Source organism: Ctenocephalides felis, unplaced genomic scaffold, assembly GCF_003426905.1.
Source record: "Ctenocephalides felis isolate EL2017-DRISC unplaced genomic scaffold, ASM342690v1 CF-g0.4_SCAFFOLD_00845, whole genome shotgun sequence".
NCBI lineage: Eukaryota > Metazoa > Arthropoda > Insecta > Siphonaptera > Pulicidae > Ctenocephalides > Ctenocephalides felis.
This window is the reverse complement of record NW_020536999.1, coordinates 34,785,946-34,810,259: the sequence shown is the minus strand read 5'-3', so window position 1 is coordinate 34,810,259 and position 24,314 is coordinate 34,785,946. Positions and strand designations below refer to the sequence as shown.

At 27.5% G+C, this 24,314-nt stretch overlaps 1 protein-coding gene across 1 annotated transcript in view; it reads left to right on the top strand.

Moving 5' to 3' along the window:
* The window catches only part of LOC113364322 (furin-like protease 1), a 398,738-nt gene that overhangs the window by 360,264 nt on the left and 14,160 nt on the right, over positions 1 to 24,314 (top strand). Inside the window, exon 3 of the mRNA XM_026606811.1 lies at positions 8,651 to 8,779. Within this exon, the coding sequence (XP_026462596.1) occupies positions 8,651 to 8,779 (129 nt within the window). The remainder of the gene's footprint in view (positions 1 to 8,650; positions 8,780 to 24,314) is intronic.

Genomic DNA, 24,314 nt, shown 5'->3' with positions numbered 1-24,314 from the left:
TAATTACGCTTCGTTACTTTCTGGGGCAGTCTCTATCTTTTGATTTTACAATGTAATAAGGGTTAAGCAAGTAATTAAACGATCCGACCACGAGGCGTAAATGTAAATGAGATAAAATTTAAATATATTTCAAATCAAGATTTTAATTTGTACCAATTATGGTGGAAATTGAATTGAACTTTCGTTTATGAATTATTAACGTGGATGGACTTGAATCATGTTCAACGACTTCATTATTCAGTAGATTATATATATATATATATATATATATATATATATATATATATATATGAATGCCACTAATACAAAATAAAATGTATTCTACTGAACACTTCATTAAATTTTAATTAGAAAATTGAGAAGGTTTTAATGCAATTTTATTTTTTAACAAAGTTTTATTATATCGCATGGCGTCAAAACTTAAAACAAAGAACAAGAAGCTCAGCATTACCCCATCTCTTCTGGGTTCATTTAAAATCTAGTAAAACTTTTAAGATACTTTTTATGACTGCACATTGCTATTCTGTGTGTACAAGTTTGTAAACTTTATTTATTTTAAACTTTGTAGATCATGTTCTATAAACTGTTGGACTAAGTTATCTAAAACCAGTGCCAGAAAATGAATTTTCAACTCGCAATTACTTTATCACGTTTTTTATATTATTGGCCTTGGATTCGGAATATGATTTTTAAATGCGTTTTTATCCTGTAATCACGTCGATGCCATAAAATATTGCGCTATTTCAATGTTTTTAATTAAAAATTTACCAGATTTATACAAACTATAGGTTTAATTAATTCTGTTTGCTTTTATTTATTTGCGTTTTTCTACCACGGTATTAATTCGAATTCTGAAAACAACAGACTGTCTATCATATTACAAACAGATTTAATTTAAAAATCATGCATAATACATTTTTGATTTTGAGGATTTCAAGTTTAATTTATTAATACACAGAACGGTGGAGGAACTTTATTGATCATGGAGCTTCTTGTTATTAATTCGTTTGATGTAGACTCAAGAGCATTCTGTTGAAATGTAGTGAAAGAGCGACTATTTTCGTAAAACACAATTAAAATTGAACATTTGGAAAGAGTATTAATTATTCTCAATAGGTATATCAAATAAATAAATTTATTGTTAGTATATTATATAAATTAATATAAAATTTAACTTTTAATATAGGCATAATTTTTCATCATCATACGTATGATATTATATATAGAATTCTTTTGGAATTTTGAAAAAAATCAGATAGTTCTGCTTAGAATCAACGAATCTGAATCATGCGTGAAAACATATAATAAATGTAAATTAGTTTAATAGAACTCGACGATCCAATATTTTATTTAAGTGTTACAATATTTAACCCCGGTATCAACTTTTTTTGAAGGCTCAATTATACAAGCTTTTATTTGAAATAACTACATTTTTATTATTGAAATTTGTTATTTAATATCAATATTATAATGTTTAGTTGTGGATTTATTATTTCTTTGAATATTAAAATCCCAGCTCTCGTTTTCCTCAGTCCGTCCAAACCGCGCGGTTTTGCGGCAAGCGTAATGAAATATATTGCTTCGCAAGTATGTACGCAACCACTTCGGTGGTGGTTTTCAGTCGTTGTTACAATTTTGTTTTAGACCCCGGGAGGGATGCAAAGAGCTTCAGTATTTAAGGGTGAAGTGGGCTCGGAATCAGCGCCAGACGACAGTAATAAATTCTAGGTTTAAACAAAGCGTGATGAATGCAACCAAGCCTACATTATCAGGCGCTGTGTGACAGTTCAAGCATCATTTATTTCGGTCTGGTGGTGTTTTATATAGTAGCTGTAGGTTTTCTTTGTTATATTCATGAATGAGCTTTATGAAAAAGATTTTTTCGAAGTTTGAATTAATATTAATATATAACTTATAATTTGTGAATTATTGAAATAAAGAACATATAAAACTATAATTAAAATTACAATTTAAATACAAAACTCGAATATAGAGAAGATAATATGATCATAAATTATAGTAATTGCAAAATAATATGATATTATTTGAAATCAAATATTTTTGACCGATAATTGCAATAGAGGGGGTAAAAAGTGCTGAACTCAAATTGGTTAAGAATGATTAAAGGTGTTCGAATTTCATGAATTAAAAACAAAAATGATATTTCGGTGAACAGATAAAATTTATTGTGATAGCGATCATGGCTAATATTTTAATAATTTATTTACTAGAATGTAATAAAGATAAAGTAAGTCTAATTTGATTCGATGTTTTTCAAGTGCTTCTAACCTAAATTGTTCTATGTCTTCACTACACTTATCACTAGTCGTTAAATGACGGAACGAGTCAATTTGACTCATTCGCATTGTTTATGTGATATACATAACAATTTCAAGTCATTTTTTTAAATATTTTTTTTGGTTTTTCATAGTACAATGAAAAGTATACAAAAATTAATATCTATTTCTCCCTAATCCCTTACCCAAATTGACTCTCAATCAGGCAAAATATGTATACAACCAACCTCCGTCATTCTAGTGTTAAGGACAGTATTTCATTTAAATTCACTTGATTTAGACACAGATGTTTAATTTGAGTTTAGTATAGATTTTTAATATAAATTACTTTGAGAGACAATCAAATAACAGTTATTAGTAGTAAATTCAGTTACTAGATACTCTTCATACTCAATTTCAATTTAATTATACAGATAAGGATAATTATCTACTATATTTAATTAATTCAACCCAATGTACAAAATACAAAAATGTTAAGCAATGGTGCAGATAGTTACTAATTAACGTACTAAATAATGAACATATTTTTTGAGTTCTTCCAATACCAGAATACTCAATTAAAGCTGATGATGAAGATAACTCGACTTATTAGTATGTGCCATTTGATTTAAGTTTTTAATACATCATATCATATATCTGTGTTCCATTCTATTAGTCTGTGCATAGGAACATTTGCTTTGAAGTATATTCTTTATATTTATTCAATTTAAACCTTTTCATAATATTTTTCATAAACGCTAATTAATATCTATAATTTTGCAAAAAGTAGCATTTAAAATTTTTATATATTTTCAACATAAGTCATGGAGAATAAGATACGTACAGCACATGTACTTATCACTGAATATATTTTTGACACAATGTCTTCAACACAATTGTTATATCCATTACATCAATACATAATATTGTATGTTTTATCACAATTGTTAAACAATATAGAATTAAAAGTTTACATAACAAAACAAGTCAATTTTATAAGTAGACACATGTCAACGTAACACTTCCAAAGATGCAAAAATAAATCCAACCAAGATTTAATGATATTTTCCTTGATAGGATAATTCTTCATTTTTACAACATATTCAATAAATAACTTCGTAGACTGTTGCCTTTTTGTCACCTGAACCAGTTACTATGTATTTGTCATCAGTATATCATATGTATACTAAGCTCAAATTATATATCTGTGTTGAAATCAAGTGAATTTATTAAATTTTAATCAAATATATTAATAAATATATTTTTAGCAAATAAACACTTGAAAAACACCGAAGCAAATTAGACTTAATTTATCTTTATTACAATTTAAAAAATCAATATTTAAAATATGGTATATCCATGACTTTATATTAGAATACATTTCAATGGTTTACAGAACAGCACTAGAAATAAATATTTACTTTTAATTCAAGAAATGCACTAAATTGCTTCAGTCAATTTTCCTCCAATTCGGATCTTTCATCTTTCACCAGATTCTGGTGGCAAAATTCTATCTTGTAGCAAATCGTCGTACGAGCAAAAGAACAATAAGGTAGTTTATGGTTTCCTGATCGTGGCTTTCATTAATTCTTGTTTCGAATGATCGCGGAACAACAAAAGCGAATGGAATTTAATGTACGCCAAGCTGCACAGCATCAGAACGTCGCGGCACCAAACGATACTGGGCTCCGCGAGATATATTGCTTTTGCGTTTAATTGATTAGCGGCGAATCTTTTGCTTTCGCAATGAGAATTCGCAAAGCGCACACGCTCCACGTTGCACTTAATAAAACCGCAGTTTAATAATGCTGAGTGCGAATTAATTTTCAAACGTCGAATTTAATTGAGACTGGTAGCATAATAGAATAAAGTACATAAAACTATTCTTCAAAGTACTAAAATATATTGAATAAGCTACTTCAGATCCTAGTCATCATAGTCGATCGCACTTTTAAATCTTTTCTTTAAATCTATTCTGAATATGGAAAAGCGTCATTAAAAGTGAATTTGAAATACTGCAATAAAAGTTTAATTTAATTAATGTTATTGTAGTAGATTCGAAAAAAGCTAAATGTTAATAGTTTATAATTGCTTCTAAGTTAAAGCGATGAATTCAAGTATTCTTTTTTCGATATACTAAATCCTAGTTTTAAAATATTTAAGATATTATTTCCTCGCCGTACTTAAATAGTATTTTTTTTTTCAATTAATTAACTAATTCTTCAATCAGTTTTCTCTTAGTTATAATTTTGACAAATTTTTTAGCTCTCTTTGTATATATATACAAGGAAATAAATTAATTTATTTATAATTTTGAAAACCCCAAACAGTTCAAAACTATGTTTTCTGAACATATCATTAATCTTGAACACACTTTTGATACAAATCATCCTATCATTCTATATAAAGACAAAAACCTCTGAATTTAGAATGTTTGCAAAATCTTGTTATATTCATTTAAATTCTTCTAGTGTTAATAAACGCAAAAAAAATTTACCATTTTTTAACGTTTATCAAAATTCAATTATTTGAATCTAATTTATCTCTTAATTTTTAGTCTCATGTTTTGACTTGTTTATTTTTAGGTTATTTGGTTTCTGCAGCTTTAAGCCAGATCTATTATAAACCATATTTGATTTATGATTTGGTGGCACATATAAATATGTGCTTGTGTGTATATATGTATAGGAATATATATATAAAGTTATATTGTATGCGTGCCTATGTGTATGTTGATATATATTCAAAAGCGTAAAGCTAAATAAATAAAACAAATACCAAAAAATCATATTTTAATTCTGAAAGCGTGCTCAAATAGGATAATGATTATTTCATTCTCTGTTTGCATAACCAATGTGATTCGTGAATGTTAATAACTTTTAATCCGCCAAAATATAAATTGAATTTCTACTGAATAGCACGTGGAATATCGTCCTAAAACTGATATCTCCGTCTCTGGTCATAATATATGAGCTTTTAATATCGTCGGATTATGCATCCACTTACTACTGTGTGGTCGTATAACTGTTGTGTTTAACCGTCGGCCGATATTAATGCGGTTAACTTGTCTCGCACAACGACGAGCTCGTAATCTCCGGTTAAGAGCTTAAATTTCTGCACTTCTGTGATATGCACAAAGACGTTCTTGAGCTTCAGCTATAACCCAAAGTTCAGATGTAGACGTACGATATATTATATAAAGACGGGTACTAACCTTTTAGTATAATCTTAGAAGCGGGGGAATAGTTTAAGGAATAATTCGAGCTCCGGTGCGAAAATTGTACTAAATATTTTATTCAATTAAAATTATTTTAAATGCATGTTAATGTATGTTATTTCTTTGTCTCGATCGGATATGTAAACCACCCCGTATTATGTTATCTTAGCTACTGTCCCGCAGACAGACCCAGTATACAAAAGTGTGCAGTTGCTTCATTAAACGAATAATAATATTAGTTTAGTATATAAAGTTTTTTTCTTCTTTGTGTTGCTTTGAGTTCCTATTGTGGTGAATGCCATATCAACTCAGATTCCGTATCTTCTTAAATGCAACCAGTTAATTCGGATAATGTCGTCATAAACTGATCTTATTCAACTGAGCTTCGGGTAATTATGACAAACGTCGCACCCCATCGATGCTCGTAACTTCTGTTTATTGCTCGTTATTTTCGAGTTATTGACTACTTGTCATATAACAAACAGATCGTGCAGTTAACGACATGATTTCTGTTTGTTAGTAGTCGGGAGAATTTTTATGAGAACTTCTAGGTTGTGTGTTGAAATGACTTTTCCTCAGACATCATTGCGCAGAGCTCGGATAATCGATATGTTTTCTTCACTTTATATAAATTATATTAATTTTGTTTTTTTTGCTTATATATTTGCCATGTCTATAATATTCATTCTTCTTTGAAATCTTCTTTGATACAATATTTTTGTATAGCTGAACCACAAAAGATTTATAATCTGTGAGAAACAGTTGCAAATAAACTGAGTTTCCCAGATCATAATTCGGCAGCTTATTCGAGTAGAAGATAAGAAAACCCTCTTATACGACGAGGGGCGATATCAGCACGCGACCTACATATTTACTATAGAATGGAATGGCCGATATTTATTAAACTTGAACATTTCTTTATATATTCAGTTGAAAAGTTAATAATTAATTTCAGGTTTATGATAACATAAAGTATTGCTTATACGTTCGATATTTTGGAATACACTCCATACTCCAAATTTTGCCTGCATAGTATAAGAGTAAATTTTTTATATGTTTATTTCTACTCAAATCTTCGAATTAGTTCATTAATTTAAAGTATGACCAATTACTTTTGTGAATATGTTTCAAGTTTATAAGGATAATAATAATAAGAAAAATCCAACTTTTCAAACAATTTTAATTCCAAAGTGGATAACTCTTGGACATATTTTAATTTTTTTTTAATATTTGCATTGGTGCCGATGTTTTCATTATTAGTTTCATTCCATTTTTATTTTTATTATATAATGATAATAAAAATAAAATATAAGGCATTTCATATGCTATATTTTTTCATCATATTTTTAACTTGTACTTTAACTTTATTCGCATTCCCAGAGCCGCATAATATTCACCCATGCCTAATATGTATTTTAGAAATTAAGATTTGGCTTGCTTTCCTTTTTAACCACACTTGCACTAAAAAGATCTTAAGCTTCCTGATGATTCAAAATTCTCTGTATCAAATTTTTTTCACAAAATATATATTATATAATTACTTTTTTTTATTAAAAAGGCAAGAAGTTGACCAAAATTGTGACAAAACATACATTATTTCTATAGTTCACCAAAATCATGACAAATTGGTATACATAATTATTCTAGAGATATGCGAGGTTGTTGGCTCCGCGCTCAGTGCTATTTAAACAAATAGTATGTTCTCAAGAACCGGTGTTGCGAATTTGATGAAACTTGACACACATTGTTAACATGATTCACAAAAATGATGATTATTCAATTTAAAACAATAATTTTGTTAAATTTTGTATTCCAGCGTACGTGCAAATTTACGCTTCTAAGCCTTAATATTTTACGACCAAGAGTGATCTCATTTATCTACTTACTACACCTTCATAAATTTAAAATGGTTAGAACAAGACCACGAATCGAATGTACATATCCGGAACGGAATCTCTAAATCCCTTCGCGCGACATATCAATTTCCATTATCTGCCGAAGCCGTTACTCTTTACGACCGACAGAGGTGTGCTGTTAGGGACGATGTTAACATGTAGTTATGTGCGCCCGGTGCTACAAATCTACATATTACAAGCTACGGTAACATATTTAGAACAATGTTTATGTGAAATAGAATCTTGAATATTGTGCAAAAAATGTGATAAAGCGCGAACCAAAGCTTCATAACGGATCTTGTGTTAAAACGAAGTCTACAAGGTGACAATAGGTCCCGGTGTGGCCGGGACGATCTCGGATTTGTACCTTGTGTCCCAGGTTTTTCTAAAAATTGATTGTACCGGTTTAAAAGATAAGATATAATATCGTAGACAAATTACATATACATATACACAATTTAAAAATAAAGTTCTTACTAAAAGTCCGCAACAATGATTTAAAAAGAAGATTCATATAAAAAACTTTTTTTATTGTATCTTTAAATGGCATTAAAGGCATTTTAAAAACCTACCTCCCCTCCTATCACAGATTTTCATAACTAAAAATAGTCGTCCCGTTTTTGACTTACGATTAGAAATATTTTATATGGCCTTACATTTATTTAACAGTGTTTAATTTTTTAGTTTATATATTTTTGCAAAGAAATTCTCTAAATATATTATATTATAGAGTAGACCATTCGCTGATTTCGAGATCTAACACTGTGTGTTAGCATGATAATGCTCACGTGTCATATATTTTAACGATTAATAATAATTAATAATGCAAATTAATAATTTTAATGTCCTACTGTATTTGGCTAAGTAATCTGGTATAATATATTTATAACAATATAGTTTATGACAAATTATGACATAATACCCAGCTGCTTTACAAACTATAATAAATAACATTAGTGTACATTTAATACTATAATTTTTCATAAATCGATTTAATTTGATCGTTGCGATAAACAGAATGGCACATTTCATACAATGTGTAGAAGGTATCATGCATTTCAATTAATTATAAATATATAAATTTGTTAGTATTTTAGGTCGAAATTTTTCATTCATTTCTTAATTCTTTGTTATCTGATAGAGCTTTAATTTTTCCACATATTTTTGAACAAAATTTGAATTACTATTTACATCCATTATATTGGGTCAAGTGTAATATTCATTACACTATTACAAGACATATAATTTCAATTTTTTTGCAGAATCGAGGTTCAGGCCTAGATATGAATGTCATACCAGCTTGGAAAGAAGGAATTACCGGTAAAGGAGTTGTTGTCACGATTTTGGACGACGGTTTGGAGAAAAACCATCCTGATTTGATTCGAAATTATGTAAGTTAATTTTTGTTTATTGATACCTGCATATGCACATATATAATTATAAGAACAATAAGAGTTCGAAGCGATTCTTTATTGTCTTATTACAATTAATTATGGTTTTCTTTTTAACTATAAATTATATTTTAGATTTGTTTTCAAGAGTATTTCTTATTCTTATACCATAAGATGCATTAAAACTATTATGAAGTACACAATGATGACTACAATTGCATTGAAGTAAATATTTCATTATATCGACAAAAGAAACTTTATTGAGTTCGATTTATTAAATAATTGGAAAATAAATGAACAGTTATACGATTGTTTCTGAGAAATATTACTGCATTTGATATAATCAAATAATATTTCATAACAAGTTTTCAAACTTGTGTTAATCATGAAATAACTACATCATAAATATATATTAAAGATAATGAATGAATAATTTTGTTAAAGTTAAATCTGTATTTCACGTACACTTTATTCCTCTATGAGTAGAGTTATTAAATTAAACAATAAATTTAAAAATATATATATGACATTTTGTACAAAGCCAAAAATATAAATGATTTTCTCATTTAATAGTGTTGTTAAAAATGTATTATCCGCTATGCATTTATAAACTTATTTTCAGGCATTTCGAATGAAAGTTTATCGTATTATATAATAGATTTATTATTGTAAAAGAGAGAATTTATTTCGTTCAAAGCAAATATAATGCTGTTATATAAAGCAATATGGAGTGTAGTAATATTTTACAGCTTTTGCAAAAAGTTTATACTATTAAAAGTTTATTTTCTGTGCATTCATCGTGTTGCATTTTTTAGAATTGTTGTTTCATCGTATATTTTATTTCGAAACGGAATGAAATATCCGTATTTACTAACAATAAGTTTATTTTTAAACATAAAATTGAATAGAATTTTGAGTGTTAAGGCTTATTCATTGTACGGTAAGAAATGGATATCAACAATATTTTCAGATCTGAATAAATGAAAAAGGCGTTACGAAGTTTAGAGATAATTGAATAGAAATGCAACGTGATGGAAATATATAATTATATTATATAATATATATAATATATATAAATAACATATAAAGATAAAATAAATTTCAGGTTATGACGGACCTTTCAACCATTTTTTGGAAAAATAGAATGATACTAAAGACAAAATCAGTATTCTCTATTTTTTGTTTAACAGATAATTAATAGTGTTTTATTGTTGAGTTAAGTATAATCATATAAAATGATTAAAATAACTGAAAACATAGATGTAATATTGTCAAATATTGTAATACAGGCAATTACAAAGCTTAATATCTCAAATACCTAAAATGTGTAATATCCTCGGTTGCATAATGTAATCCAATAGTAACCAAATTTTCAAATATTTGATAGCTGCCTGCTGCCATCTATTTTTCATGTAATATAACAAAGTGAAGTACTTACGTTCTCTCTGCCAGTGTTCGAATATTTATTATTTGTGACAAATTATTGGAGCATGCCAGCTTACGGTTGAAAATTTATTACAGTAGAATTAATTTTATGATTCCAACAGAGCACGTGCTCTGGATTCAAGTTCTATCATTGCGGGACAAATCCCTCACCTATTCCGGAATTAAACCAATATGCACTTAACTAATTCCGCGCAAATCTTGCAGCTTACTCGAGTACACATCCGCGGTGGGTATTCGACGCTTAACAATTCTAACTACGAATATTGGCAGCTCTCTAAGTTAAAGCCCTAATCGTATAATATCAGAACTACGTTAATAGTCCCATCTTTCATGTCCATAGATCACTTTACTTCAGTTTCATAAATTCTAGTAACCGGCAACCCAATACTGTGTATACAGAATTTTCTAACGATTTTCATTAATATGAAACCAACAATCAAACTGCACTGGTACTGGTATGGTGTGTAATTGTTTCTCGTGGCAATGCAAGTATCAACTTATATTAAAAACATGTTTACCTACCTTATATGATTGAGTAACGAAAAATAATATTAAATTGAAAAACAAGTTTATTTTATGTTGTTGATGTTTGCATTTATACATATCCCGGAAACAGTCAGTACCTATGTAACAAATTGATAGTTTTATTATTAGAGGTTATAATATTATCAGTAAACAAATTGAAAAATATAAGAAAAAATGTGCAATTAGTTTTTTTTCTCATTTGCACAATTAACTCATTAACATATTTACTAGTCCTGATTACCGGCCACCAATGTGGGTTCACCGACTTTTTTATAGATATTAAAAATCTGATTATTTATAAAATCGATATGTTTTTATGATTCTTCTCTCTAAAGCCAACTAGTAAATCATGACCAACTCGTGTTGCTACAATTATATTGTATGATCCTTATGTTATATATGACAAAATATATTCCATATTTTTATTCATTTATAAATACAATACTAATGCACTATTTTAATCTAGCGATGGCATAACATAATTGTTCATAGATTGAAATATTTAAGCCAACTAATTATTTTTTACATGCAACTCAAGACTTATATAGTTCCTTACGCTGTAACTTTATTTCGCTTGAATCGATTTTAATTCTAGATTCAGAGTTCGACATCGAAAATCTCATTATAATGTATTATAATCGACCGTTTATATGCAAATAGTGTCGTTTGGGTACTAAAATGCATGTTTAGTGTCTAACGATCTCTGGTGAATAGGAAATAGACGACGGTGTGGCGTCTAATGATTTTCCGAACACTGCTACTCTTACATGAGAAATTATTTGGAAAATGTTAAAGATTGGAAAATAGGATGTTATGTCCATCGATAGTAAAATACCATGAATTTTAAGAAAATTGAACGACTTCGTAATGGTTTCTAATTTCCACTCAAAATCTTTACGATTATATCTCGTTGCTTCAGATGGATGAACACAGCAATCAATGTATTATTATTTACAGAAATTGAATAGGTTATTCAAATAATGCCATTATACTCAATGAATATGATAAAATTAGAAGTTCCGAAACAATTATTCACCTGCAAATTATTCCAAAATTTATAATGTATAATTTAAACCTATTGTCTCCAGCAAATTAACTGCTGCTACCATCAATTATGTATTCAATTTTTGAAGATGATTCTTACTCCACACAAATTACTAATGTATATTACATAAACTAGTCTTAAAATTCATCGTTTAACTTCATAAAGGTTTCCAATTTCCACTCTACACATTTACAATTATATCTCGTTCCTTCAGAATTGTGAAGAATACAGCAATCAAGTATTATTTCTCACAGAATTTGAATACGCATTACTCAAACTTGTTGGAATCTTGTTTCGATGAATCGCACGAAACTTATTCAAGTGCAGTTGCAAAAGCGAACCTGATTGGCACTTGTTCGGAAAATCTTGTTCCTCAGACGAAGTGAGGAAGATTTGAACTGAAAAACCAAATGCAGACGTTGAAGAAGATTCTGATTTCTTCTGTCTTTTCGAGGTTTTGAAGAGCAACTACATTTTCTAATAAAATTTAATGAGTTGAAGTCACGTTTTGTTATAATATCTTTATTATTTGATTTAGTAGAATGTTATCTCAAATATAAAGCTCAAATTATTAAGCTCTGGTTTATTGTGAGAGCTTTCAATTAACACTTCTTGTGATAATCCATTTTGAAAATCTATATCGACTTTAGTGAATGAATAATTAACTATCCAAGAGTAATTACATCGATAATCGATATACATCGATAGAAGTAAATTGAAGAATCTGTTCAGAAACTTCTGAATATTTTATAAATTGATAATTTTAAACTACTTATTAACAGTTATTGCATATTGCTAAATATTACAATAAAATTTGTGAATCTTGTTGGACTATGGTTTTGATGTGTAGTTTAAAATAAATAAATGATTTTGATTTAAGTTTTAAGCTTTTTTAGAAATTTCTGCGAATTAAAGTGTTACACTCATTTTAATTTTTAAATTCATTTTTTTGAATACTGAAATATTTTTTGGAAGTTTTAGAAATCGAAATCACAAAGCACTATATCAGTCGCATATGTTTCAAAAGTTGTAATAAAAAGCAGCCGGCGTATACGTGCGTAGTCCGTCGTTTAGAATCTCTTCATATAAATTTTCTGCTTCTATAATCCTATTCAGTATATCGTTTTATTAAATTTCTGGACAATATTTGAGATAAGAATGATGATTTTTATTGCTTTTTATTTTAGAGCTTTTGTATTACATCTCTACCATAATTTTTACGAAACTTTAAACCTTCAGAATCCTATTCCAGATTAAACAATTAGTTCATTTTAAAAATACATAAAAGCGAAAAGGACACAATAATAACTTTATGTCATGAAATTTTTATTCGTAAAACAATCACGATTATGCTAATAGTGTGTATAAATAATTACGGATTTCTTATGAAAATAAGAGTTCAATGTTCTGACGATTTTTCAAATTTGCATTTTATTACATCCATAATTTATATTCAGTGCTCACATTTCACAGATGAATTTATTTATTTTAATACATTCATTGTGTTTTACGATGTCAAAAAACACTGTTGTTTGTTCTCAGATTTTCTGTATTAATGTTTCTTGAGTTACAATTAAATCTTATAGAAAATACTCTTTACTGATTTTCTTGGGATGTATAATTAAGCACACAATTAAAATATTGCTCTTACAACTAATTTAGCAAAAAGAAAATTCAATCAATCAAGAAAAATAATTTTCTTCTTAAGTTAATTGGATAAATAAAATCTTTGAATACGCTCTAAAAATATTTGTAGTTGTAATTTCAGTATCACTTATAATTAAATTTTGATTGCTTTACTGATATAGGTGCCATAAAATAATACAACTCAACTACGTATTTGTAAAACTTAAATTATTTAATTACTAAGATTATAATTTTAGTATTTAGACACTTGCTACACTTGCAATTCATAAATTTTATTTAATACAAAGCTGAAAGTTGCGCAGCCATAAATTTATGAAACTCATAATGTGCTCCGAGAAGTTCTTTTGCCACAAGCAGTATACAAATATACACATTTTATGCCCATTAATTATTCTTAAAGAAAACTAATGAAAAATTCAAAGTAAAAACAAAAAGTGAAAATATGAGTGAAAACCGCTTATTAAAAACTACAGAAACATTGAACAATTTGCTGTTTAAGACTTATGCTAATAAAACATTATTTAATTAATTTTTCAATACATATTTATTTAATATTAATAAACTAGATTTTGAGTTTGAAGTGCATTATTTCAATTTTTACTTCATTTCAGATTGGTTGTAGGTTTTATTTTACAAAACAACCCTTTGATAGAGCAATTGCAAAGATTTCCGATCGTATTACACCCCACTTCAGTAAATCCATAATACCAAACAATTTACTCTGAACCTCGTTCCTCTTTATAAGGACTTTAATAAACCTCTTCTGCTGAGGCAGCTCCTCAGAAGGATCAAAGGAATTCTTTGCCGGTGTACTGATATATGTATCGAGGCAAAAACAATTTTGTTTCATGGCGCGTTATCAATTCGATGTTGAAAAGCAACGCCCTGTTTTTGCGGTGACCGAAATTTATTATATATGAGATCGAGATTTTGTGATATGATTTATTACATGATTTTGTGAAAATTTATAGATATATTAAATTATTGGTCACCAAATTAATTAATTTTTCAAATTTATTTAACTATCTACTAATATGAATTCATAATAAATTGTTTAAACTAGGAGCATAATTATAAATCGATAAAATGCTTATTATATTCGATTTTATGCTCACTATTTGTATTGGAGCACAAGTAATTTTCCAAGAAGCTTAATGTGACAAAACTCTGCTATATAAAATTGTGTGTATATAATTAGTAATAATAATTCTCCGTGCATTTTGCTATTTGCTTTTATTTTAGATTAAAACAAAATTGTAATGAATGCGAGTATCCGGTATTCAATTTATCAAAACGAACATATTTACAACATTTTCGTCAATAATTAATTAAAATCCAGTGTGTAATTGGTTTGTACATATGAGTCAATTTTTATCATTGATTTTATTTCTTTGAACTTTAATTAAACTCACGTCATAGATAAATAGCATTTTAAAAACGCTTTATATCGAAACGCACAAAACTAATTACGATCAAAACGAAAATATACATTTATTGCAACATGAGTTTACTGCATAAATTATTATTTATTAAAAAAACGTTTGTCGATTGAATTTATCGTATATTTTTTAATTTGGTTTTTTATATGCTTCAGCAAACACATTTGTAATTCTGCATACTGATCTAAAAATTACCGTAATTAATTTGTTCTTTTTGCATTTTTATTTTTCGAAAATTCTAGTTTACTGCATAAATTATTATTTATTAAAAAAACGTTTGGCGATTGAATTTATCGTATATTTTTAATTTGATTTTTTATATGCTTCAGCAAACACATTTGTAATTCTGCATACTGATCTAAAAATTGCCGTAATTGATTTGTTCTTTTTGCATTTTTATTTTCGAAAATTCTAGTAAGGCATTTAAATGTGAAGTTATACAGAGTTTTGCATATTGCGATTTTAATTAATATAATTGATTTGCACATACGAGTCAATTTTTTAATTAAAGTCACGCCATAGATAAATATCAGTTGCAAGCCAATATATCGAAATGCACGAAACTAAAAATGACTGAACAAAAATCTATATAAATCACAGGTACAGCATGAGTTTACTCCATAAATTATTTTAATTAAAAAAAATTACAATTGAATTCATATCATTTTTTTAATTAATTTATTCTTTCTAATTAAAACTAGTAATTAATTTGTTTTTTGTATGTTTACATTTCGAAAGTGCTAGCTTCACATTTAAATGTGAAGTTATCGCTGCGTTTAACTTATTTCGATACAATTTTGATAGCATAATCATGAAAAAGGTTAACCTAATCAAAATCCAAAATTTTGCTAAATAAGGCTACGTCTTTATACGTTTGGTTTTCAAATCAGAATTATTGCGTATTCTGTAAAAATTAAGATCAACATTTGTGCTAAAATATGCTATTTTCTGAATAGCATCACTAAAAAAATCCTCTTACAAAATCATACGTTGTGCATTAGCAGCGTTACAAGTTTTAAATGTGTAATTTCAGCAATCGTTTGTTTTATGTTTTGTCAAAGTGTCTCAAAGGACACATGTTACAATTTCACATTGTGACCTGAGTTATGTATTTCTACATTTATCATTATATTTCCGCTGTATTTGTTAGTTTTCCCAGACGTGGTTGCCGTATTCTGATCTAATACACGCGGGATCAAAGTTTAACTGGAAATCCGGCTCGGTGCACCGGCTTTGGCAATTTTAACGAGTCTAGTTTTCTGTGAACTTTTCACAAGCGCTTTTCCAGTTATATGGGCTATCTGTGCAATGATTTTACAACTTTATATTTTTCGCACGGTATAAGAGAAGTTACGTTGGGCATCCGCTGGAAACGGATCCATATTTAATACTTTTCGCTTCGCAGTTGTACATATTCCTTGAAATGTTTTATTGTTTTATATATTTACTGCCAGTCACAGGAATTTCTGTATAAAGTGATATGAATATTTGCGGATGCCGTATCAATGTCACACAGATCTCTTTGAATGATTGATTGACGGGTGTGGGGTATGCAAGATACACAATAAAAAATTTAACTCACCTGAAAATAACTTTGATATTCAATTGTTCTATACAAGTTATTATATATTACTGTTTTAATAATAAGGAAATAACTAGACAAAATAAGAATCGAAGCGGTTCATCAAACTTTTTCCAATCGATGAGTTACCAAAATACAAAAGTATTAACTTCCCGTAGGGTAAGTTATAGTAAAAGGCCAAAAATCGAAAATGAAAATTTTTGCATATCTTTACGTTTTGGAGGTTTTTGGTCATTTTGGCATACTTAAAAAAATGATTTGTGTGTGTGTATGTTTTGTGCGTCCGCAATTTTTCGTCCATGTTTTCGGGTGCACGGATCAACCGGTTTGAATAGTTAGAGATATGCTGATTAGCTTTTAGCAAGGGCAGGTCCAGCCGTTAGGGAGATACGGAGCAAAGGGTCCAGTAAAAATCGAGTTTTTGAGAGAACGAAGTATTCGATTTGAATGATCCAAAAAACATTCAATTTGTAATGATTGGAAGAAGTGGTAATTAGTTTTTGGTAAAACCAGGTCCAGCCACTTCGAAGATGCGGAACTAAATGTGCAAAAAATGAAAGTTTATGAGAGAACTAAGCATCCGATTTGAATGATTCAAAATACTTTCTAGTTGTGTTGACGAAACAATTGCTTTTGAAAAAAAAATTCTACAATTTAAATTTCTTTTTTGAAAAAAAAATGTTTATATAATTCTTATAAATGTTAGACAATGTTACAATTTTATAATATTTGAAAACATTTAATATTTCTCGAACATTTTGTTACGGTACGTATATATATATATATATATATATATATATATATATATATATATATATTCAGTTCGTCCATTACCATGTTTATTTACTTCGCACTATAATGAATGATGGTTTGCATATTGTTAACCCTACATAAGGATTTTTAAGGCTTATAAAACTATTTTACACTATAGAACATTCCAGTATTAAAATGCAGAAATACGTGAAAGTTAAGTATCTGTCCTGAGGGGAACATATATCTTCATGAAACAGTACTCGTCGTTCGGTGCGGTTCTTTCCGACTTGCACCTCTACGAAAGGTAAAAAACAAACTCGAAAAGTTTGGCTTAAAAGGCATCTGTTTCCATTCAGTAGCTAAAAGAGAATACGGCCAACTTTTCAAAAGTTTGTGAACTTTTGCCGGTGTTGAATAAGTATTCTTTACGAGTGGGCCTTAGCGTTAATGACACTGAGCCGAAATAAGACTTCAAGTCGGTTCAGAGTTCATCCCGATGATAGATTTAAAGGGAATTTGTTTCTTTGGATAAAGTGATACGTATCTGAAAATCTGTTCCGGAATTGACAGGAAATGGAAATGTAAGAGGTTTAATGAAGGTGATCAGATATAATGAAGATGCTAGTTTTTATGAAACCTCATAAAAACTTTGAGAAAAATAGATTTGCTAATCAGCAATTAATCATGCGACATAATCAGTAATTGATTATTTATTGATTTCAACGATCATTTTTTCAACGATCATAACAAACAATGGAGGCATCAGAATGAGAACATATTGTATATTCATTAAGGCACAATTTTATTTTCCTGTTATCAAGAAACTTTTCGATCAACTTTACACCAAACAGCGTTGATACAATAATTATTTTTTCAAACTTTTTTTCCCGTAAATAAATAATCTATTACAGTAATGGTCAACGCTTTACATTTTTTAGATTAAAAAAAAAGTAATGAGTTGAATATGTAAAATTTACTGCTTTCAAAAACATTTATATTTATTTAGTTTCTATTTATATTTCATATATGGATAAACTATTCTATTTGTTTTTGTACTTCTCTCATTATTGCAATATAATTTTACATATCCGAGAGCAAATAAACTTTTCGAGTTATTTCTGATTCATAATGCTACTTGCTGTTAAAGCAACTTTGCAAATTATGGCTTCAATGCCTACTCTCATTTGAGAAATTCTTTAATTGTAATATAAATATAGTAATAGAATATTTAATTTTTTAATGATGCGATTTTATGCTGCTATGTTTCCTATTCGATTTGGTGAAAATATCGGTACTTGTAAAGGATGGAATATGTTAATTATATTAAATTCGATTTGTATTCTATATTTTATTTAGGTTTAGTTATGTTTTCTTTAGAAAATAAAAATACGTATAAAATCGATAAGTTACTGCTAGATAAATTACAACTTGTAGATATTCCTGACTTCACGGATTGCAATCCGATCATTAGAGTCAATTTATCTTAGGCGAATGATCTCACTAATTGGATATCGGGAAAATTTCCTTTACGAGATGTAATAATATTTTATAAAAGTCATTACGAAGCATTTCAGAACATGGTACTGTTGCTATATCAGCTGCCTATAAAAAATATTAATTAAATTTATCGTACAAGAATTGCATAAATGAGAAAGAATTTTTTGGTTAGCTCTATTTATTATTCTACATTATTTAAATTTATGTACCTACAACTTTTTATTTCGTCCATTTTTTTTTAATATAGTTCATTTCAATAAATTTAAGTAGGTAAGGCAGACAAATATCAGTAGTTTTTTTAGGTTTAATATCTTAGATTGAGCAAATATTTTGTTGTTAACTTGTTGATAACATTAGTATATCTAGCCGCAAACTAACTAATTATATTATATTTTATGAATATTTAATTAAAATATTAAATAAATAAATTGAATATTCCACTAATGTTAATCGTACCTACATAATGAGAAATAAGTTTTATCAAGTGGTATTAAGAAATATAATTTATTATACATATTTCTCAATCTTAATCTAGAATTGTAGCTTTTGATTATATATATATATATATTATATATATATATATATATATATATATATATATATATATATATATTCGGCCTCACAGATGAAGAAACTAAAGCGCAGTTGCTGTGGAAACGTATCGATTTAAAGACGACGCTACTTGCCATGACATTATGTCATATTATGACATGACTTAAATGTAAAGTGTTATTTGTATTAAAATTTCGTCTTATTATTGTTATGTAGAAATATGCAATTATACAGAACACACCATATTTTCCTTTAAAACTGCTGTATACGCTTATTAACTTCGCGTAGAGTAACTTATTTTAGTCTTACATGGTCAATGCAATCTTTATGATTATCAAGGATAATTATTTAATTATATTACATTAAACTATTAGGGAAGACCGGGTGCTGTTGTATCAGATTGCGGTAGTGACAGAATGATTTTTACGTTATTAATTAACATAATGCTACATACTTTATTATTTATGTGATCAGTTTTAAACATTAATTTAATGCGAAGGTTTTATTATTATTTCTTATATAAGAATTTTATCATTTACGTCTACATTTCTATACTTTTATTTGATGTATACCGCTTCTACTTCATATATCTATATTTCAAGCTTTAAATATGTAACATCAAAATATAGTCATGAAATTAGTTCTGTTGAATTCATAATTTATTTCCAATAATTTATTGCATTGTGATTGCCTAATGAGATTTAATAATTAATGCGCATTATTATTCAATATTGTTCATTAAATTTAATCCTATTTTCATACAGTATTATGAACTACTATGCAAGTCGGTTTCTTCTAAATTCAACGTAATTTTGTACATATAATCTGTATTTACAACAAAGCATTATTCATAGGGCAAATCGCCTTAGTGAATCTGTTTGCATATTCCGGCTTACAAGTACTGGAAGAGATATTAACATGCATGCGGTCAAAATATCATGTGCGAGTATGAGCTTCTTAATATATTGGGTTTTGCAGCATGTATGGTGCATAATATCGAGTTTCATTTGGAATATTGTTATCCGCTTAATATGCGTTAAATAAGATTATATAAAGTCACAATAGACTGTAATTAAATGAGTTTGTATGAGCGAAATTTATGTTGCATCGGGAAATGAAGAGTTTTACAAGAACTGTAAGAATTTTTTTCTGTATTATAAATTTATTGCACAAATCTAATACATTTACTGCTCTTGATGAGCTTTTGAATTAAATTGTAAATCATTAACTATTAGAATTTATAATTATTTTTAATCAAATTATCAATAATTACTACTAAATCAGTATTAAAAAGAAATCGACAGTTTCGTGCGAATATTAAAGTAAGAAGTTAATTTATCAGTTATTTAAATTAATTTAGAAAAATTTATAATTATACTGAATATTATTATGCATATTTTAAGTAAAAGTGCACATATTACCGACAATAGTAATGTTCATTCTTTATATTACAAATTACGGATAATTGTACTATCTTGCCAAATTAATAATGGCTAAACATTCTACGTATTATTAATAAATAAATTCGCATATAGTACTATCCAAATTCAATAAAAAATCAAGAATAGTAGACATATGGAATATAGTAAGAGTTAATTTACTAATAAAGTTGTCGTATTAACTTTAAATAATATTTATTAAATAATAGTTCGAATTGTGAATTGCTTCGTAATGCCTTTTGTGAAACATCATTGTATCTTGTAAAAGAAAATTTCGAGAAAATTAATAATACATTGTTAAATAGAAGCACCTCATTACAAGTCGATCTTTAAATATATTAAATTCCTTTACAATCCCGACATTGCTTGCGATAACATTGGACAATAATGGCTCAAGGCATTGGAGCTTTTTGGTTGTTCTAATAAGTAATAAACATTACAGTACTACCCTGCAATAATAAAATGACTTGAATAGAAACTTAACTCAAAACGATAATGTAAAGGTTCAAATATATGATTGTACATACGTTACTTTAAATAGCACATATAATAACAATGTGCAAAAACGATATGTGGTTAAATAAAAATAGAGTATTCCATTTTAAATCGACTCTATCAGCATAAATTTCTTCGCAATACCGATATCGTATGCGATAACATTGTACTAGTATGCCTCAGGGCATCGGAGCCTTCTTGGTTGTTCAAAAGCTCCCAACTAATACACGCCCCGATCCGTTTTGTGCATAGAGAGCGCACGAGGCTTTCAAGAAATCATTAAATATTCAATTCTCTTGGAGAATACGCTTAGACGTCGATATATGTGTTATTGTGTGTTTCAATAGGAAGAGCGCTGTTTAATATCGCACGACCCATCCGACCGACAGACTGACAGATCCGACGGATTTTGAAGTAAACGCGGCATGTTGCTATATATTTTAGTGGAATAAGGGTTCGATGCGAAGTTACCTTGAATATTTATGTAGGTATCATGTAACAATACCAGAAATTATCTATTAATCGAATTTGCCCAGCAATTGTTTCTTGATTAGTTAGCAATTATAGTGATATAAATGTGCTATACATTTCCTTATCTATATCAATTACTGTTACTATTATCAATCTATAAAATGTTTATTCTGCTTTAATTGTGTCATTTCCAAGGTTTATGCTAATTTAATATCATTTAATAATATGGTATCTAATTCCTACTTATTACTATAACTTAATGTATTTACTTTATTATTTAATAAATTTGTTTTAGCATGATTATTAGAAACTGAAAAATAATTGCTTTTACTATCTATAGGATGTTAGGTCGAATAAAAATTTATTTTTCGATTTTTAAGTATTTGTAATTATTAATGGCAATTCTCTAATCTCAATGTACTTAAATATTCTTCGAAGTTGTTGTCCGGAAATTGTTCATTCAACTCAATGTTCTTATATATAACGCAAAATAAGAGCAAAACATGTTATTCATGGAATTTCAAAGCGTGCTCATGATAATGCCTATTTATATTTGTTTTTCATAGATATTCATTTTAAATTTAAATTATAAAGCAACAAAAACCTTATTTGTATTCTCTTTCTTTAAATCGTATTTGAATATCGTTTCCTGAAATAGATAGCACATGGTTTATTTCGCTTTTGTATAAAATGAGCAGCATTGAATATTTGCATAAAAGGATTACTGGAATTGCGGTGTTATTTTTCTTGGAAAAATCTTTGATGTAAAATGTATTTATTAAACAACATTGTATTTGCAAGCACGTATTTTGATGTTTTCTTATCCAAACGTCTTCAACAGAAATTGTGATATCATATGCAACTTGGTTTCATTAACGAACAAAACAATGAAACTTCAGTCTGATGATGCATTATTATAAATTTTATTCATCAAAGATAGGGCAACGTCAAGCAAGAGAAATTCTAACAAAGCAAAATGGGTGAATCATAACAAAGAGGTATTAAAGATTTTTTCTTCATAACTGTGTATACATATTAAATACTCTAAGCCGGTTACATTAAGTTTATAATTACTTTGCCAGTTGTGGGGTGTAAGTATCGTGTTACTGCATACTCGTAAACTCACTTGTATGAAACAAGTTGACTCTTTTCACACGACATAGATTTATCTCACACAAATTTTAATTATTTGTTTGATTACGTTGAATATTCTAGGGTGGTAATATTCTAGAGCAAGTAATATTGTACAAGTAGTAAATACAAATTATTTTTTACAATTGTACTTCTTTATAGAATTTAGTTAGTACTATTAATAGCCGACCTTTGTCAAGAAACCTTTGCAGTTTACAGTCAAAGCGTATTATTCTCATTGTATATTAGTATATACGTTTATAACTAACTCATGTTTCTAGAGGTAATAATGTTTGTATATTGTTCACTGAGAATGAAACCTGACTATGTTATAAATTACGTTTGAAGCTGGACGTAGATTATTCTGCTAATGTAATAGTTTATAATAACCATAATGGATCGACGATGGCAAAAATCCCTACGAACCTACGGGCCCAAACTAACTGATGTCACCTACCAGCCATGTCTATGTCTACTATGCTCGTGACAATATAATTCGTTCGTTAAACTAAATACTTCTAAATTACTATTATTATTATTATTTCTTTCTTTGTTTATTTTTTCTTTTTATTTGTTTTATATAACTGTTATTGTTATATTGTTAAAATACTTAATAATTAGTTAATTAAACACTTACAATTTAAAAAACAAAAAATTTGAGAAACATTTTTTTTTTTTTTTTTTTTTTTTTTAATTATTATTTTCATAAGACTGTTATTTTTAAAATACTTAATAATTAGTTAACTAAAAACTTATAATTCAAAACACTTTAAAATTGTGAAACAAAATTTTAATTTTTTATTTCGACTGTTATTGTTAAAATACTTAATAATTAGTTAACCAAAAACTTATATTTAAAAACACTTAAAAATTGTGAAACAAAATATTTCCTTTATCAAAATACCTAAAAATTTGTAAAAGAAAAAAAATTGTAAAAATATTTAACAATAATAATAAAAATGATAATGATAATATTAATAATAATAATAATTATAATAATATAAGATACTCAAATTTGTTAAAATATCATAAAATAACCTAAAATTTGTTAATATTGTAAAAGTATGTATTGTAAAGCTTATTAAAATTACTTATTAAATTTTTAAAAAACACTTGTAACAAATAAACTAGTTATATTAAAAAAAAAAAATTATAATTAAGTAAATATAAATAGGTTTATAAATAAATTAAGTAATTAAATAGCTAATAATTAATCAAATTATATTAAACCTATAAAATATTGACTTAAGCCTTATTATAATATTAAATATTATACCGACGGCTTGTAAAATTAATAAATAAATAAATAAATAAATAAATAAGTTATATTCAATTATAAATTAAGTATACTTTAGTAGCCACAAGTTTTGTTTACACTAACTCAATATAATATAATTACAATATTACAAATATCGCATAATTAATAAATAAACGATAATTTTTTAAAGAAACTGTCATATATCTCTTGATACTATTAGAAACTTTAGTAAAAATTTTATTTGATTTAAAAAGT